The sequence below is a fragment of the Nematostella vectensis genome, chromosome 5 (assembly GCF_932526225.1).
Source record: "Nematostella vectensis chromosome 5, jaNemVect1.1, whole genome shotgun sequence".
Classification (NCBI taxonomy): domain Eukaryota; kingdom Metazoa; phylum Cnidaria; class Anthozoa; order Actiniaria; family Edwardsiidae; genus Nematostella; species Nematostella vectensis.
Window position 1 is genome coordinate 13,386,088 of NC_064038.1, and position 18,677 is coordinate 13,404,764.

Below are 18,677 nucleotides of genomic sequence, written 5' to 3' on the forward strand. Positions count from 1 at the left end.
TCGCATCTAGGACGCAAGAGATCCTATAAATGCTGCACCTAGAACGCAAAGAAATCCTATAAACCCCGCACCAAGGACGCAAGAAATCCAAACAAAGTCGCTTGTGTAAGTCAAAATGATACTTCACTTATGATACACGTCTCTCAGAGTATGCTAAGACTGTGTCAAGCGATAAATGCATGAAGATGACAATATGGAAGTGTACGGGGGTGCCGCTTTCGAAGAGCTTTCAATACCGCTCCGCTTCAAATATGAGTGCCACCTTTAAGGTACAAGATATTTAAAAATAGGCACTCCCTTAAATATCCTTTTTACTCCCCCCCCCCTCCCCCGTATCATAAACCAAAAATGAAAATATGCTCTCGCAAGGAAACGGGTGCCCGCCTAGAAAGCTACCCTCGTGAGACAAAAGAGCCATTTGCTACAAGTTTTAACGTACTTAATGATTACACTTTCTCGATGATACCTTCAACTTTCGGAATTACGTTTTTATTAATAATCCTTATTTCTAATACAAGATTGACTCTTTATGATATATGCGGCGACTTCAGGAATCCTACAGGTTCTTTAATGTTGAAATGCGGCCATCAAAGTACGACTGATATATTAACATGAAATGATGTTAGTTTTGAGTTTATGCCTGTCACGTGGTTTCACTGGACCACCGCCTTGATGTCATCCTTGATGAACCCGCCCGATTTAAGCTCCGCGTGGGATAGAAAACGAGGGTACTCATGGGGTACGTTATCACCCTTTATGGGTCTTGCGAAAACGTGTTGGGAGCTTGTCGGTACCCTGTATGGGCTTATCATACATATGCCTCTGCTGGTCAATTTGATCGATGAGGTAAAGTGTGATCTTGCGTTTGAACGGCCACTCCAGTAGAGCATCGTACTCGCCCTTCGTGATCTGTACGAATAGCGACAGATGCGTCCCTTTGCCGTCACCGTTTCCGTTAAGATGTGACTTAAGCCGCATTTTGTACCCGTATCTCGAGGTGTAGAATAGCCGGCTCGATATAGTTTGTTTCTTTTCGTACTGATCGTTGTAGTTGCGAATCCTCCATACGAACGTTTCTTCCGTTTGTTGCGTTTGTTCCGTTTGTTGCGTTTGCTGCATTTGTTCCGCTTGTTGCGTTTGTCCCGTTTGTTGCGTTTGTTTAGCTTGTTGCGTTTGCTCCTCATTGTTGTTACCGATTAACACAAACGACAAAATTAACAAGGACAACAAAAAGAACAATAGCAACAATATTTGATAGTGCTTTTTTAAGGATCCCTATCGTATGCTTGGCAGTATTTAGTTCTTTATGTAGAGCTTCAAAATCTCTATGTAAAGTTTTTATATCTCCATAAGTGCGTGTCTGTGTGTCTGTATGGTAGTAATGAAAGCTCTATGCAAAGTTTTTATCTCTTCATTGTTGCTACGAATCGTCTGGTTGGCAGTATCGAGTCATTGTCTGTGGAAATCTATTTGTATCGTTTTGTCTCGGATCGTCTGATTGGCAGTGTTGACCCTTTCATTTAGAGTTTCTATTTCTATCTTGTTTTTACGGATCGTCTGATTGGCAGTGTTGACTTTTTCATTTAGAGTTTCTATTTGTCTCGTATTGTCACGGATCGTCTAACAAGCGATACCCAGACGAGTCTGAACGGCGCTCTCACAGTGATACTCGCGTGCATCCTGACGACCCTGTAAATATTTGGGCAAAACTCACTTGAACTTATTAAAATGGAGTCAATATGTAATTCCAGAAAATATCCAACCCCCCCTCCCCCATTATTGGGGTCGGAGGTATGATCCCCCAACCCTCTGGGATTTCCATTTTGGGTTCCCATTTTGCCCATTTTTTCAATCATAAGTGTGTGTTAGTAGTGTAAGTTTTGTCACTGAGGGTGGTCACTGCCAGGGATTTTACTTGAGTCCTTCGCGGTTCGTTTACGTCCCTCCGGTTAAGATTAGTCTAGTGGTAGTCACGTGATGTTTGACGAAATAGATGACGTCATAAAAACAAAACTATTCATATGTCGAAGACTTCATGTTAGTGTAAGAGTAGGAAACAATGGTCACGTGTTGTTTGACGTCTTCGATGAAATCATAAAAATTTCAATATCGCATGGTAGAAACATCGTCAGACAACCTAATTTAGAGATGTCATGTAGTTAAGGAGATTGTCACGTGAATTGTGACGTCATCGGTAGCGTCGCAAGGAGTCGTAAAGCTTTCTAGTGAAATTATTGGACGAAGATAAGCAAAATATTGGTTTGGAGGTAAGCCTTCAGGCATAGCCTAAATCTATAAATTAGTTTTTAATGTAACAATCGGGGTTTCATTAAATAATAGGAATTTTTGACTAATGTGAAAGTTTAGATTGTACTGAAAAGACGTGTTTTAAAATTATCCCAATGTGTGTGCAAATAGGGGCAAGAAAAACCAGCACAGAATGGCATAATTATATAGCTATATACCACATTGTTATACCTAGCAGTGCAATATGGAGAATAGGGGGATCCGCAAAAGAGGAAAGATATTCTGTACTGCATTTTATTGCGGATAACACTTTCGCTTGGCAGTCCGAGGGGGCTTTAACCAATAGACCCCCGGCCCCCAACCCCCTAAAAACACCCCCTGAGAACATCGCTTGCATTCCCAGTTTATTTTCGACTGGATTTATCAGTGTCTCTTCAATCGGTCAACGCTTTTCAAGTAAATAGTTTGATTGAAGGCTTTTTTTTATATTAAAGAATTTCTTAAGGGCTCACTTCAAACGTGCAGCCGATATCGCTGAATTTGCACGGAAGAATGGCAAGTCGACAATCATCCCTGTGCTTCACCGCCTAAAATAAACGGAAATACACCTTGTCTTGTATATATTGGCATCTTCCTTACAGTAAGATGGCTTGCTCGGAAAGCAGATTAAGTGTCAGCCAATTAAAGCAAACAGGCGATTTAGGAGTTAGTAATCGTTGATGAGTTGCGGAATATTAAGGACTGAAGTTAACAAGTCATCGCCTCTTGTACAGGTAACTCGACAGTGATTTTTCTTTTGCATAAGATAGAAGTCGCAGTCTTCACAGGCAAATAGGGGACTTGCGCTTAGAGATTACGTGACTGTTTTGGTGGTAAACTAGCGCGCACTCAGGCTTTTGGCGGCAAAATAACAGCAACAAAAAGCAACTTATTCAGCGCTTACGAAAACAGCCAGAATCCTTTTTTTTCAAAAAGGGTTTAGTTTCATTTAAATATTGTATTTTTTTCGTCGTTCTCTGGTGTGAAGGGCGCAGTCAATTCTGTTTTTTTCTGTTTGATTATTTTGTTTTGAATTTGCCACTCAAAGAGGTCACGTGATCTCTTAGCGTCCCCTATTGCATGTTTATCTCATTACCTCCTCGTCTCAATTGGGATATGGCACACAACAGAACTCACACGTGACAATATGTCACTCACAGGCCTCCTCGTGCCTCTCTATTGAGACTCGAGCGAGTCTCGTGTCGCATCCGTCAAACACACACGTGATCACCTCGTGGTCGCATCTTGTCAGGTGCTCCTGGTGACATAGTGAACGCGAAACAAGTTTATAGAGAAAGTTGTCGACTTTATTATTCGCTTTTATATAGATAAGTTTTGAGTGCGTTTACCGGCTGCCTAAGGGACTTTCTAAAGACTTAGACTCGTGAATGATGCAACTACGCCATCGTAATCAGCAACCGGGTCTCAACTAACCTGTTTTCCCCTCAACTCCCCCTCCCATGAACACGGGCCATTCATGCATTTCACTCGCAGCGAGAGCACGTCTTTTAGTCTTCTTGTCGGGATAAACTTGCTAGAATATTTGAAAGATGGCGTCAATGAACAGATTGCAAGATAAAGTCAATTGTTAGATAACAGAAATTTGATAAACAGGTCGCCGTAATATATAAGGTGTTGTAGAGATGGTGGTCAAAAAAATGCGAGGTGGTGCTTTAGGGTGCTTTAGGGTGGCTTTAGGGGGATAGGGTGGGCCACTTGATGGCAGACCATGTAAGACCAACCTAAAGGTCTGATATATTTTTACTCGATGCCAAGTCGATGTCGAACATCAATACAAGAACAAAAAAAACACAAGTTTTGCAAACACCCCTTCTCATTTATGCAAACACCCGACATCGGCCTTGTTATGATGACGAGTTAGAAGTGCATCCGAATTAATCCGGAGATAATTCGGGGGGCTCTACCTTAAACACAAGCCATGACATCACTCACGTTTGTTTCCAGCTGTTCATTTTCTACTGGGCACGTGACCACGTCTTTGCTGAAATATTCAAATGGACGTTGGTTCGATAATCATCAATATAAGATGATGCCCAGATTGAATCAGGACGTTTTGAGGACAATCTGAATATCTGTTTTCAGAATTTAGATCGTCAGAAATTGAACTCTTTGAAATGGTTTCCTGTTTTTTTTTTTTTAAATCGAAAATCGCTAATCCTATTTATATTTATGCGCTGTGAAGTTCTAAAAACAAAAACCGCATTTCTTTTTCCGTTTAAAAAAAAATAGAAACCAGATCGTCGATATGTACCTTACAAAATTTCCCCTGTGGGGTAGGCACGTTCTGTGCTACTTGATACACCAATTACACCTGTTGCTTTTCATTACCGAGAAATACGAGTCATTTTAGCCAAAATTACACACATTTACGCCCGTATTATTTTCACTTAAGTTTCCCATTTGCCTCGATGGCCCATCGGTTAGCGCGCCTGAATTCTAATCCCTAGATCCGCGTTTCGAGTCTTACCCGCAATATTTGCCCTTTTTTCGTTTTCTTTATTTTCTTTTTCCTTCTTTTTTCTAGTTCTTTTCTTTCACAACGAAGGGTTGTTCGAATATTTTTTAATTGCTAACATCCCTTCGAAATGAAATTAGTAATTCATAAGATACTCGATTAGAAAATTACTTGCAAATTTTAGCTTGATGCAAGCACCCGCTACTCTCACTGCGCGCGGGCTCGTTTTATGAGGTCAACTTGTGAAAAGATAGAGCGGTTTTTAAACGCTTGTGTCTTTGCCGTTGGTAAAAGATTTTCTGATATCATTTTACCTATTCGGCTTCACCGTAGGATAAGTAAATATTAAAAACAAGCTACAGGAATTTGATGCTTAAGGCACTTTAAACCCGGAACGTTAAATGGTTAAATAGATAAAAAATAGTCTCCAGGTTCCATTTAAGCGACAACCGACTGTGGTCAGCGGTACACACTGCAAGACTTAATATCGAAAACACTTTTAGTACTTTCTATTAATTGGCAGTTTTCCTCAAGCTATGGTGACATCTCATTTGACGCGTACTTGGTTAGGATGAGAAAATAAGCAGGTACTTTAAGTTCTATTTTAGGTTTTTATTTAATTAATGCCAAGTTACACTCATACACAGCATACGCTACCAGACTTTCAATCTTACTTCAAGAAAATCACATCTAAAAGGTCAGAAACATGACATTTAGTACAACAGATAATAGACTGCTTTTCGAGAATTGTTTTTTTTAATCCGACGAAACATAAGACCACATAGGCGAATTCGAGCAAAATTATTTCAGTTTCGAATCATATGCAAATTGGGAAATATGTATGGTTCAATACTATTCCCGCTTATTGCTACATCGCAAATGGCAAACACTACAAACGGGGCATATAAAGCTCTAACAACATTTGTGATAAGTAAGCGTAAAACCCCAGGAGCTGATATTTTCACGTATCATACCACCAAGCTAAATGTGAGTAAAACTCGATATCAATTCTTGCCAATCACCACCCTGGATCGTGCCCAATTTTCCGTGAATATTTGAGCGGTTTTATAATTTGCAGTTCTTTGAAAAATTACTAGTTACTCCCTTATTTGCTATATAAAAAATAGAGTCTGTGCTATATTTTTATGCGTTGATTAAAAACATTGCTACTTGTAATCAACGGGCTCGTAATAATCACGGGTGAACAACCTTGGAATTCATGTGACACGATAAAAATGTTAAAGCCTTTGTATACGTGCATATTAAAAGCCGTTTATAAAAAAAAAACCTGTTTAAAATTTATACCACAGCAGAGTATTATGAATCTTTATGGTTGCTTTTTAATACGCAAGACGATTTCTTAATTGTTTATATATTATGTATGTGTTTTTGCAATATATTACGATACAAATATTTTAATAAATAGATGTTTACCTGTAATAGTCCAACGCCCCCTGTGGAAGATGCAATACATTTATCCAATATTAATAGTTTTCCGATATTAATTTTGTTTGCCTAGACTTCTAATAACATCACTACTTGGTGCTCTTACATGAGAGAAGACTGTTCTTAAAGCCATCCGGTAAGATTGACTTCTTTTCTTGACGTTTCGCTTTTTGTTGTTGTACGGAGATTTGACGGATTACTAGGCTTAATGCATAGTGTCTTAAAATAAAGAAAAATAATTTATATGTCATAAAATCGGAAATGAGTTCACGGGTACTGTCTCGAACGCTTTAAGTTTGCCTTAGCGAACAAACAAGACTTCCACAGATACTAGTCTAGTGACACCTTAATTTTGGTTCATTTGTTTATTTGTACATTTATACATTTTTCTATATTGTAATAACCCTAAATTTCAGGTTTTATTTCAACTGCTTTTATGGTGCATCAACTAAATACGGTTCATGATTGAATTATTATTCCTTTTATATTTTTACGGCAAAAAATGACTGCGTCAAACTGTTCTTGGGTCTTTTTCCCTGAATGCCTTGTTATAAACGATCTGTTTTAGATGTGTGAAAAGTGTTCACGGCATTTATAATGAAAGGGTTAGTTTTCTAGTAATTTTTTATGATGTTGAATTCAATGAGCCAGCGAAGAAGAACAAATTCAGGAGTGCGATGCACGTACGAAAAAATTTAACGACCTTCAGATTTCGTTCGCTCTAATGACGCTCACGACAGAATAATCTAATAAAGTCAAAAGAGTCAACGCAGCCCAAATTGATTTTGTCAGGTGGGGATGAAAATTTAATGATGTCTGATGGTGCTGTTAGAGCCGGATATTTTAAGAAAATTGACCTGTGATGTTTACAAAATCCCCTTGGGGAGATTATGTTATGGTTTTGGCGATGTTCTAGGAGTGTTATCGTTTTTATAACTGGCCACTAGACGATAAACGGAAGTTAAATCCCATGAGTAATTGCAATCTTTGTTCCCCTACGGGGAAAATACTCGTTACACTGGCACTGTTTTGACTATATGCATTCACCAGTGACAGCACGGATAGCTGATACGATAGGTTCAAGAAATAATTTATTTGGAAGAACATCTAATTTTCTGAGGCTGAGCGATTCTTATTTTTGGAGCGTTCTAAAGGCTGAAAATGCTGCCTGAAATATGCGCATCACTGGAGAGGATGTAAGGGTGAGTCGTGCCCCCCCCCCCCCCCCCCCCATCCCCATTTTCACATCATATGAAGAAACCGTTGTTGTTTTAGGGGTCTGGTAGCGAGGAATTTTAGTTTCTTTTCAGGGGCTTTCTCCATTGACTAAAGATGGTCACAGTCACTGTTTTTTCTCTTCTGAATACAATTCACAAAGTTTGCGAAGCACCTGCGGTACGGCAGCCCTAAAAATTACAACAATCGTGCAGGTTTTCCAAATAAGGAATATATTAGTTTCCTTATATGGAAGTGACCGCGTCTGGGAAAAACGACAATTTATGGGTAAAATTTCTTGATATGTTGGCTTAAAAACAACAAGAAATAGAAGGAAATCCATGTAAGAACAATGAATTCGCCCTGGATCCGACTGTGCAGCAGCTATTGTACCAGCGAATCAATGTATCGTAACCCGCAATGGTTCATGGGTAACGTGTAAATGGCTGAATATCGTGGACTCTGAACGCCGTGTGAACGTACTCAATACAACAACAATACTCACGCTTTCCAAGCCTGTGTTTGATTTTATTTCAAATATTTTATTATGCAGCTGATACCCATGAAGCACTGCGGGATACGACGCACAGATTATCGGAGTGCAAACTTATTTGAAATAGGTGTATAAAATTATAGCACCAATAAAGTATGAAAAAGAAAATTACACAAATAATAAAAAGCAACAATATTAATCCGCTGACTTAAAGGTTATTCTGATCAAAAAAACAGTTAAGATAGAGAATACTGGATAGTGCGCGCGTACGTTTTTTTTCATACAAAACAACAAGTGAATAAAAACTGTACAAATCACTTTCCATGCTGTATTTTGTTTATTATATACATACTGAGAAATTTAAATTGAGCTTATTACAAAACATTTTATTAGACTTGGCTGCAGAGGCTCCGAGGTTTGTGCTGTTCAACAGTCAGGAAGACAGACAGAAACATACATTGAAATGAAACTGTCTCGCTAATGTCACGCACGAGACTGTGATGTTAGATAGCGTTTTTTAAAACGCTATCTACTGTTAAAACAGCCTTACATCTCGCTCGGTTTTTCCCTTTGTATTAAAGACTTTCTACATAATCCTCTACTATGTCATTGAGAGTAGCAAATCTATTGTCTTCCATTTTGAACGCTTGGTATTCAATTTTAACAGTAAAATATCATTCTCTCGCTCAATTGAGCTCAATAACAAAAGTGGCATGCAAAGCTACCCGTCTCTCCGCGTTGGAATTGCAGCCATTCAAGTGCAGTGAAAAAAAAAACAATCGTTCGTCCAATCAGAACCGCGAACGACATTTTTTCAAGGTGAAAAAACATTGTTCGCGCCTCTGATTTGCTGAGACCAGTGAACGAACGAAAATTTACTGAATATGTTTTCAGTGAGTATTTCTGAGTATGTATGTAATTAAAGCTGATCGTTATCTTTCGCTTCACCTAAAATTTGCTTTCAAACATTTTGCTGCAGTAGGACGCTAAGAGAACACGTGACTTTTTGGGTGGCATATTCACGCGTGCTCATAGGCTCTTTATTGCCGGCGCAGAAAACAGCAACAAAAAGCAAAACTTATTAACCCTTTTGCTCGATTAAAAAATATAACGGGAAATATCTCTTCATGTCATCGTTTTTAATTTTTCCTTCTAAGTCCATAGGAGGATAAGTGACACTTTGTTCCTGGCTAACTAAATGCTCTCTTATGGTGTCAAAAGCACGATTTACAAATTACGAATAAAGCCAGAAAGCTTTTTTAAGAAAGGATTTAGTTTCATTCAAACATTTTATGTTTTAGTCTTATTTTGGTGACCTGGCGCAGTCAATTCTGTGTTTATCTGGCACCCAAAACGTCACGTGATCTCTAGCGCAAGCCCCTATTGGTACAAGTCCTGATAGCTCGAGAGGACAAATTGTGGTAAATAACACGCGCTTGCCTTCTATAAAATCACTCAGCAGCTGCAGTTATAGTGTTGAACAGGGAAAACGAGACTCAGAAACGACTGTTAAGGGAAAGGAGAACTTGTGAACCACGGAGTTTCCTCAAACCCCGACGTCGGCTGGAAATAGAGCCTCCACTGATGTGGGTATGACATCCCTTTGAAGGCGGCATTTTAAAAATGTCTTTCAACTACTCCTTTGTTATTGTTTGAAAATACAACGGTTAATTTGCAAGGATGCCTCAAAATAAAAATCTAATAATAATAATAATAATAATAATAATAATAATAATAATAATAATAATAATAATAATAATAATAATAATAATAATAATAATAATAATAATAATAATAATAATAATAATAATAATAATAATAATAATAATAATAATAATAATAATTTATTGATTTCTATAGCGCGTTCTAACATGACAAGATGATCGAACGCGCTTTACAATATATAGGATAGAACATAAGATATAATTACAATAAAATGTGGCAGATTAATTACAAAAAAATGATATATATATATATATATATTAATTGAAATAAATACAATAACTAGTAAATAAAAAAATTTTAATAAAATATAACTATGGAGGACAATATCGGTCAAGAACTTAAAGGTTAAAATCCTCCTTAAATAAGAAAGTTTTAAGCTGCGTTTTAAAGTTTGAAATATTTTTACCATTCGTGATTGCTAATTTCAAGAGGGAGGCTTAGGCGCGGATAACTCAAACAGCGGTCACCGAGAGTGACTAAAGACTTAATTCTGGGCGGTTGGAGCTTTACTCCACAGTTCGGTCTTAGATTATACGCAGAATGTGGTTTTATTGTGATAAGTTCGTTTAAATATTGTAAGCGAGCCCGTTTATAGCCATATACGTTAATAATAATACTTTAAACTTTACTCTCAACTCGACGGGGAGCCAGTGTAGCTGCCTAAGGAGTTGGTGTTATGTGGCTGCGTCTACTCTCACAGAGGATAAGTCGTGCAGCTGCATTTTGAACTCGTTGTACTCTAGTGCAGTCTGGTACGTTATTTACGATATTTGATTGAAAGTATCTTTGTTACTCGCTTGAATTAAGCCGATGGCATAAGATTGGCCTTCTTTAATAAACATGTTATTCCCCTGTTGCCTCTATCACTAGGCGGCAGCTGTTCTGGGGAGATAAAATGACTTAAATAACGGTTATAATTTGAGCTGAAATGACTGTAGATTTATTTAATAAGACGTTATAATCGGAATTTTTTCCTTGTCTATGCACATATTTTAACCAACTTACCTGCAAATATACTTTTTGACAATGTTCATTGGCAAAACGAAATGATAAATGTTTATATTTTTTATTTTACTTTTTAAAGCTTTTTGGACCATCTACGAAATTGAAATTGAGATTGAAATTGTATTCAGTATGAATGAAATTCTACCATCTAGATGCTTCCAGCTGGTCCTTTTAAACACTCTATATCTGCATTAATCGGTATTTTATCAATAATATTGATTTTGTCGCTGTCTGTATCTCCGCCTCCTTTATTTTCCGAGAAAGCATCAGACGAAGACGAAACCCAAAGCACAAGATAGTTTCAAGTTTTAGCGCATCATATTTCACTTAGCTTCGCGAGAAATAAATCCTCAATGTGTAGTTCCAGTAAATACCCCCCCCACACACACACAATTGAATACCCACCCCCCCCCCCCCGAGGAGGTCGGAGGTATGATCCCCCATCCCTCTTGAATTTCCAACCCCCTGGAAAAAATAAATACATATAGTAACTGTTAAAGGGCATTTTACCTCCCTCCCCTCTGGAAATTCCTGGCCGTTTTAACCCCCACCCCCCTAATTCCCTCAATGTTTACTACAAATGCCATTTTATCGCAAGATAAAGAAAAAACTGCTGTGTGTACACAAGTGTGATTGAAGTATCGATATCAAATTTGTACATCGTGCTATCTGACACAATAAGAGAGCATTTAGTCAGACAGGAACGAAGTATTACTTATCTTAACTAAATGGACTAAGAAAAAGGAAAAGGTAAAAACGATGCATGAAGAGATATTTCCCGTTAGATTTTTTAATCAAGCAAAGAAATCCATGGCGATTCTCGAGTTTGAATGTGCTTATTATGTTTGATCCATGGGTATTAGGGTATAATAAATGGGATTATAATTTAGTTACAGCACACTAGAAACTAACTTTAAACAGTAATTTTATCAGTTGCTCCCATTAACCCTATTCAGACTGGGCTATTTTGAGCTGTCTGTGATTGGGGGGGGGGGGGGGGCTGAAAGGCCCCCCCCGTATTTCATGAACCGCTTGGCCTATGACCATCAAACTTACAGACAATGATCACCAACATGCAAAGAATCGTCACGCCCTATTTTGGGTGTGGTAGAATGAATTATGACGTCACAATGACGTCATAAATACAATCTTTTTTTAAATTGCCTAAATTATCAGATATAATTTATATTTTTTTAATTTATAATTTTAAGCAGATATAATTTAATTTTTGAGTCTCTGACTCATCCTTTTTTTTTCAATTTGACAATTTTTTTTCTTCAGACTCCATTATGAGTCCATTGCTGCTGTACACCGCTGTCCTCCTAACCGTGGTCGCCAGTAGCCGTCAGATCCACCTCAGCGTCCTGTTACCTCTCAGCGACGGGGCATGGGAGGTGGGGCCTGTCATTGTACCCACTATCGACCACGCCCTTAGCCATATCCGAAGCCTACAGTTGCTCTCAAGTTATAACATCACCTACTACGTCAACGACAGCAAGTAAGATATTCTTCCCCTTACCTTCCTAGAGTAGTATTTTGCATGGTTTTGAAGGGGTAAACTGCTACATTACCTACTACGTCAGAGAATCAAGTAAGATATGCCCCCACCCTTCCCCCCAGCTTATTCCTTTAATACATCACGAACCCCTACGTAACTAGCACCGAATTAATCCCTGGAATACATAGATTAAGGATTGTGTAGTTACTTAAGGAATAAGAGCGAAATTTTCGTGTTGAATTTGTGTCGGCAGTGTTTTCTTGTTAAACAACAAAACGGTCTCGAAGCGGCGCGAAAGAAATTACTAATCTTAGCCGCATCACTGAAATAACACAAAAATTACTAATCAATCCTTAATCTACGTATTCCAGGGATTAATTCGGTGCTAGTTACGTAGGGGTTCGTGATGTCTCCAAGGAATAAGAGCGAAATTTTCGTGTTGAATTTGTGTCGGCAGTGTTTTCTTGTTAAACAACACAACGCTCTCGAAGCGGCGTGAAAGAAATTACTGATCTTAGCCGCTTAAATCGCACACAAATAACTACACAATCCTTTATTTACATATACCAGGGATTATTTCGGTTCTAGTTACGTAGGGGTTCGTGATGTATTAAAGGAATAAGTGCGAAATCTTCGTGTTGAATTTGTGTCGGCAGTGTTTTCTTGTTAAACAACACAACGCTCTCGAAGCGGCGCGTGTGGTCGTTGTCACTATGGGAGTCAGATGGTGTCCCATAATTTTTTTTTATATTTTTGGTCATTTTGCTCGGATGACACAAACCTCCGCGCTAATGCAAACTGTATTGTCTCTCTTTAAGGCCCGAGTGCCTTGGTTTCCTCTTCATGCTTAATGTCCATAGCATCTAGCAATAATCAAATAACTTTTCATTTGATCTCTTCACAGATGTGACTCAGCCACTGCGTCTGGGATTACCGCTGATCTATGGGCATCGCAGCCTCGGCCTGATGTGTTCATAGGCCCCGGGTGTTCCAGCGCGTGTCTAAGCGCAGGTTTATTGGCGGGTTACTGGGGCGTGCCCATGATATCCTACTCTTGCTCTTCATCCGATCTAACCAATCGGAAGCTATATTCGACGTTCGTCAGGACGCAGCCGTTCAGCCGCTCATACGAGGCGAGCACGCCGGGGTTACTAAGGTGATGTCATGGTTACTAAAGTGACGTCATAGCTGATAAGGTAGCGCCGTAGTTATTAAGCACGCCGGGGTTACTAAGGTGATGTCATTGTTACTAAAGTAATGTCATAGCTGATAAGGTGGCGCCGTAGTTACTAAGGTGACGCCGTAGTTACTAATGTGGCGTCATCGTTACTGGTGACGTCATAGTGACGGTGATGGCATCATGATGGTGATGATATTTGATGATTTTCTGGGATTCACTGGGAGAAGGGGAAAAAATAATTGCCGTTTTGAATGTCTTACCAATCCACTTACCATTTTTGAATAATAAAACGGCTCCAAACTATCCTGATTATTGAGAAAAGACATGAATTGATAAAACTGGTTAGAGTTACCATTAAAGAAACGTCAAAGTGATTGCACGATTGACGACGTATCACACCTTCTCTAGGAACTAAAATCATGATTTCTTTTTCCTATTAGGTTTTTAATGAATAGTTTTAACTGGAAGCGAGCGGCGATTATTGCGAACTACGCATCGTCGGGCGAACTAATTTGGGAACCAATGGCAAGCTCCGTCAGGAAAGAGTTTTTAAAATACGGATATACTGTGGCGTACTACAAGGCTCATTTGTCGAGCCCTCAGCAAGACAAAAAGGATGAGCTGTTAGATTTGCTGCGGGAAGCTAAGAAAAAAGCTAGAAGTAAGTGCATACTAATAACAACCTCAGCCCTTATCCCAACCATAAACCCTAGCTTTAACTTAACCGAACCCAATAACCATAAACCCTAGCTTACATTAATCGAATCCTATAACCATAAACCCTAGCTTTAACTTAACCGAACCCAATAACCATAAACCCTAGCTTACATTAATCGAATCCTATAACCATAAACCCTAGCTTTACCATAACCGAACCCTAACCCTAACCATAAACCCTAGCTTTAACTTAACCGAATCCTATAACCATAAACCCTAGCTTTACCATAACCGAACCCTAACCCTAACCATAAACCCTAGCTTTAACTTAACCGAACCCTATAACTATAAACCCTAGCTTTAACTTAACCGAACCCTATAACCATAAACCCTAGCTTTAACTTAACCGAACCCTATAACCATAAACCCTAGCTTTAACTTAACCGAACCCTATAACCATAAACCCTAGCTTTAACTTAACCGAACCCTATAACCATAAACCCTAGCTTTAACTTAACCGAACCATATAACCATAAACCCTAGCTTTAACTTAACCGAACCCTATAACCATAAACCCTAGCTTTAACTTAACCGAACCCCATAACCATAAACCCTAGCTTTAACTTAACCGAACCCTAACACCTTGGTGCCTTTCCAGTCATCTTCATCTTTGCAAACCTGATCCGGACCAAAGACTTCATGACCGCCGCGCGCTCCCTTGGAATGCTCAACGGGAGCTTCGCCTTCATAGCAATAGACTTCTACATCACGCCAGACTCACAAGATCACACGCGTGCTTTCGATGGAATCATAACGCTGACCGTCAATAAAAGCTCGCGGGCGGAAATCGATCGATATGCTAATGATCTAAATCAATCATACCCCTACTTGGCGAATCAGGGGAGACTTGACACGGTAGGTCACATTGTGCACCCATGTATGAAGTACCTACCCATACTGTTATTACCACTGACCATCTCATAAGCGAGGGAGCATAGGCCATTTTGTTATTACCAGTTATTATCATAAACTTATGCCAGTCTTTACGTTTATGTAAGGTCATGATTTATATTATAAAAATTTTATAACAATTTCGACCCTCCCCCTCATTTAAAGCCCCAAAAAGGCGACCAAAAATGTTCACGAAAGGAAGTGAAGAAAACCATACAGGTACGGTACGGTATATTACCTCCGATCAGGAAATATTGAGAAAACGGGACATGCTTTGTGGACACCTCCCCCTGCGCGCCGAGTTATAATGTGTGTGTGTGTGTGGGGGCACTAATGTGTGTGTGTGTGTGGGGGGGGCACTAATGTGTGTGTGTGGGGGGGGGGGGCACTAATGTGTGTGTGTGTGGGGGGGCACTAAGCAGACAGCCCATGCAAGAGGTGGGGGGAGCTGATCTTTAAACATAATCAAATCAGGAACAGTGTCGATTTCACGCCCATATTTAAGGTTTATATAGTATTGTCGGGGGTCTGGGGGCATACTCCCCGGGGTTTGGGGTTCAACAGCAAAGCTCAATTAAGATTCGCTTGCCCTTTCTCAACAAATATAAAATAGTTTGAACTTATTTGAATACATTGAAAACTGTCGGGCATTTCGTCCATCCAAGACCTGTCCCGACTGTCGGGCATATAGCCACTGCGTAAATTTAACGACCTAGTGAGTTCAAAGTATATGTATATTTGTTGGGAAAGTTCAAGCGAATCTGAATTGAGCTATATTATCGGAATTGAACGTTTTTCCTGGCTTGTATACACTTGAAAATCGTTATCAAAGTGACAATTGAGTTTTATCTGCTAGAACTGTCGGGAAAGGTTTTCAATGTCCGACAGCTTCCAATTTATTCAAAAAAGCCAGTAAATTGTCACCTTGTGACAGTGGTGGTGAGAGTTATTTTCTTGATCCGTGAACGGCTTTTTTGGTTTATCGTGAATCGTGAAAAGGACAAATTGAAAACCGTGATCCGTGATTGCTTTGGCCGTGATTCGTGAATGACGAAATTTGATCAGCGTGAATCGTGATCTATACTCTTTAAAAATCGTGATTTCCAAATAAAGATTGATCCTTGTCGTCAGTTTATCGTAAAAGGTGTTTTTCGATTTTTTGAAACCTGCAGGGACCCACCCCCCCCTCTTTTCGCACCTGTTCAAATTGTCCTTTCTATTCTCTTTCACTGCGTTCAGCCGAATAGAAAATATTTATTGTCTATATTATAAAATAAGAGAGACAACGTGTAGGAGGATAGCCATCCAGCTGGTTAAGTTTATTGAGTAGTTACAGTATAAGCGATTAAACATTATGATACAATTGGTGAAAATATACCATCGATTCTAGAGAGAGTTATTAGTAGAGCTGGAAGGCGTCAAGTGAATAACGCGACGCCAAACAATGTATAATAAGGACATACTAAAGTCATGTGACCAAAAAGGGAACAAAAGAAACAACAACAATCTTGTTAATACCGAAAATAAATTCATATATATGTTGAGAAAGAGCAAGCGATTCTGAATTGAACTTTGTTGTCGGAATTGAATGTTTTTTCTTGCTTGTATACACTTGACCCTTGAATTTTATCTGCTAGAACTCTACAATAACAGTCAGGAAAGGTTTATAGTGTTTACAAGCAAGAGAAAACATGACGAAAAGCTCAATTCAGATTCGCTTGCCCTTTCTCAACAATTATAGAATACTTTGAACTCACTAGGTCGACAATTTGATGGGTTATTTGAGTCAATTAAGAACTTCCGGGCATTTAGTCCATCGAGGACCTTTCCCGACTGTCGGGCATATAGCCACTGCGAAAAAAAAAATTGTTCACAAATGTGTTCTGCTTTGAATTAGTCAGCAAAGACGGCGCCATATTTGTACGACGCCGTACTCCTCTATGCACATGCGCTGAACCGAACACTTCAAGCCGGCGGCGTAATAAATGATGGGATTGGTCTCGTCAAGAGAATGATGACAAGCTCCCCCATGTTTGAAGGTTGGTCACGTGACTTTGTTCAGATATCCCAGAGAAGAATTTGGACCACCCAGCCCATATCAAACGCCTTAAAGACGTAACGTGAAAAGCCTATACTTAGACACTGTTAAGCGAACAAAAATGCAGCAAATTAAATGAAGTAGACTTCCATATAATATGTACTAAAAAAAATGTATCATTTGAAGGGAAGACCGGCCCAGTAACCATCGACCCCAAAGGCAACAGGGTACCCGTGTTCGTGTTCGAGAATATACAAAACGGAACCAACGTGCGCCTGTTGACGATGCCGTCTAACTATCACAACATGTCAGCGGTTACACCCCTGAGGGCCGTCTGGCCAGGGGGAGGCATGGAGCAGCCGGATGATGACCCCCCTTGCGTTTTTAAAAGCTGCTGTGAGTAAGACAATGAATGAAAGCTAATAAGAGTGAAGACATGACGAAAAAACCTCGCGCAGTTTAACTGAGAAGCCATATTATGTAATGCCACTTGTAAATCTCGCACTCTGATTGGTCAAGGGTAAATGTGTTATTTGAGGACACACGTTTGGCGTCAGCGTGCGCTTGCGCTCCCCAAAACGTAACGTTTTTTAAAACAAATAGATCAAGGTTTTCCTCTAATAGATGCACAGAAGTGGTCACAGCCTGTTATAAAAAACAGTCACGCAACTCGACTGCGTTTCGTACTTTAGTATTCATGACACGCTGTGACGTCATCTGTGCATCTGTTAGAGGACAGACGCACGCAAAAATGAGATTTATTTGTTAAATAACGAAGCCATCTTTCCGTACAATGGCCTTTCTTGCATTCCGGACTGATTTTCCCATTCAAAACACTAATACCAAGAGGCTGAAATGCACAACTTCAAGATTTTTTTTCTGTTAATTTTTTTCTTGATCATTCTCACGAATCGTTAATGACGCTGGGAGGAAATCTACATATTTCAATGACACGTATGACAATGATATCGTGCCGCAGACCCCTCCCCAATGTATAGCGTTTGATTGACAACGTTATCTGATTGACAGATACTCGCCCAAATTACGTCATCCCCACGACGACGGCGCTTGGTGTACTGAGTCTGTTGTCAATTATTGGCGGGATTTTCTTCTTCAGGTATAAAGAGCTAGCAAGATGATAATCATGATCATAAAGGGCGATGATTAAGGGTGTTTGGGATTTAGGTTGTTATGGGACCTCGTTGCTACGCTGACGCGCGCTCTCGCAATTTAGGCGGGAAAAATCGCTTCCGGTTTGACAATGGCAGGCTTTTCAAGGCGCGCGCGTGTTTACAAACTTTTCGCCTGTCAAAAATGTTTCATTTTTTCCCCTTTTGCAACAAGATTTTTGCTCAAATCAATAGGTCCATTCAAACAATCAAAACAACCAGCACCTTTTTCCAGTATGTCAAACATTGTCAGCGCGGTAAACATTATTTCCGAGCGATTGCGAGTGCCAAAACAACACATGGTAGCGTGGAGAGCGCCGTGCGCCGTGCAATAGATTTGTGGCTAAGCAGCCGCGCCCTCAAATAATCTGGGCCACAGCGCAGGCGATAAAAACGACTTCCGGTTGCACAAAAAAGGTAAAATTGCACATTAAATTTTTGAAAATATTATATTAATATATTTTTGGAAATATTGTTTACCCTTTCTTGTTGAAAATGAGCATGGAAGGAGGCATACCGGTCAAAATGAAAAACATAT

The 18,677-nt window shown here is 39.4% G+C and overlaps 3 protein-coding genes and 1 long non-coding RNA gene across 12 annotated transcripts in view; 1 reads left to right on the forward strand and 3 right to left on the reverse strand.

Moving 5' to 3' along the window:
- The first annotated feature begins 134 nt into the window (after positions 1-134).
- The window catches only part of LOC5507631 (atrial natriuretic peptide receptor 1), a 30,099-nt gene continuing 11,556 nt past the window's right edge, over positions 135-18,677 (forward strand). For 2 of the 8 annotated variants that reach the window (XM_048728300.1, XM_048728306.1), the window contains exons 1-9: positions 5,210-5,349; positions 6,282-6,344; positions 11,928-12,144; positions 13,049-13,300; positions 13,765-13,985; positions 14,640-14,896; positions 16,830-16,971; positions 17,157-17,366; positions 18,000-18,087. In XM_048728300.1, the coding sequence (XP_048584257.1) occupies positions 11,936-12,144; positions 13,049-13,300; positions 13,765-13,985; positions 14,640-14,896; positions 16,830-16,971; positions 17,157-17,366; positions 18,000-18,087 (1,379 nt within the window). In that variant the 5' untranslated portion in view covers positions 5,210-5,349; positions 6,282-6,344; positions 11,928-11,935. The other 6 variants (XM_048728302.1, XM_048728301.1, XM_048728305.1 and 3 more) reach the window with 6 other exon arrangements.
- LOC125562939 (TNF receptor-associated factor 3-like) lies at positions 748-1,119 on the reverse strand. The gene has a single exon (XM_048727286.1). It carries the CDS (start codon positions 1,117-1,119, stop codon positions 748-750), a length of 372 nt encoding a protein of 123 aa, XP_048583243.1.
- Positions 1,418-3,232, reverse strand: LOC125563228. The gene is made up of 2 exons (XR_007308247.1): positions 2,760-3,232; positions 1,418-1,689 (listed from the first exon to the last, which is right to left on the reverse strand). It is a non-coding gene; the product is annotated as an uncharacterized LOC125563228 (long non-coding RNA).
- LOC116614842 (TNF receptor-associated factor 6) lies at positions 3,320-6,369 on the reverse strand. Of its 2 annotated transcripts, XM_048728315.1 has the most exons (4): positions 6,197-6,369; positions 4,240-4,288; positions 3,721-3,820; positions 3,320-3,544 (listed from the first exon to the last, which is right to left on the reverse strand). In XM_048728315.1, exons 2-4 carry the CDS (start codon positions 4,257-4,259, stop codon positions 3,437-3,439), a joined length of 228 nt encoding a protein of 75 aa, XP_048584272.1. In that variant the 5' UTR covers positions 4,260-4,288; positions 6,197-6,369; the 3' UTR covers positions 3,320-3,436. The 2 variants fall into 2 exon arrangements, with proteins under 2 accessions (XP_048584272.1, XP_032232213.1); XM_032376322.2 differs by lacking the exon at positions 6,197-6,369 and having other exon boundaries at positions 4,240-4,353.

Excerpts from the sequence above, each read along its gene's own strand:
- LOC125562939 (XM_048727286.1), bottom strand. The coding sequence starts at position 1,119 with ATGCAGCAAACGCAACAAACGGAACAAACGCAACAAACGGAAGAAACG.
- LOC116614842 (XM_048728315.1), bottom strand. The coding sequence starts at position 4,259 with ATGAACAGCTGGAAACAAAC. Across the intron at positions 3,821-4,239 it reads ATGAACAGCTGGAAACAAAC|CAAGTTTATCCCGACAAGAA; the intron begins GTGAGTGATGTC and ends CAAATATTCTAG. Across the intron at positions 3,545-3,720 it reads GGGAGTTGAGGGGAAAACAG|GAGCACCTGACAAGATGCGA; the intron begins GTTAGTTGAGAC and ends CTATGTCACCAG.